The sequence below is a fragment of the Myotis davidii genome, unplaced genomic scaffold (genome assembly GCF_000327345.1).
Source record: "Myotis davidii unplaced genomic scaffold, ASM32734v1 scaffold72, whole genome shotgun sequence".
NCBI lineage: Eukaryota > Metazoa > Chordata > Mammalia > Chiroptera > Vespertilionidae > Myotis > Myotis davidii.
This window is the reverse complement of record NW_006284618.1, coordinates 310,532-310,805: the sequence shown is the minus strand read 5'-3', so window position 1 is coordinate 310,805 and position 274 is coordinate 310,532. Positions and strand designations below refer to the sequence as shown.

General features: G+C 68.2%; 1 protein-coding gene across 1 annotated transcript in view; it reads left to right on the top strand.

Moving 5' to 3' along the window:
- Position 1: 1 nt before the first annotated feature.
- VAX1 (ventral anterior homeobox 1) overlaps positions 2-274 on the top strand; it is a gene marked incomplete at its 5' end in the record, with an annotated part of 4,841 nt that continues 4,568 nt past the window's right edge. The window contains one exon of the mRNA XM_015572456.1: positions 2-209. Within this exon, the coding sequence (XP_015427942.1) occupies positions 2-209 (208 nt within the window). The remainder of the gene's footprint in view (positions 210-274) is intronic.

The window sequence follows — 274 nt, the reverse complement described above, 5'->3', positions numbered from 1 at the left end:
GTGCCACTCGGACGCAGAGGCTGCGCGGGTCTCCAAGAACGCGCACAAGGAGAGCCGGGAGGGCAAGGGCGCGGAGGGGAACCTCCCCGCCGCCTTCCTCAAGGAGCCGCAGAGCGCCTTCTCGGCATCGGGCGCGGCGGAAGATTGCAGCAAAAGTAAATCCAATTCCTCAGCGGACCCGGACTATTGCCGCCGGATCCTGGTGCGAGGTAGGGATGGGCAGGGCTGCGGGGCGCGTTCTTTGGGGGCGACTCCGGTGCCCGAGCTGCGGGCA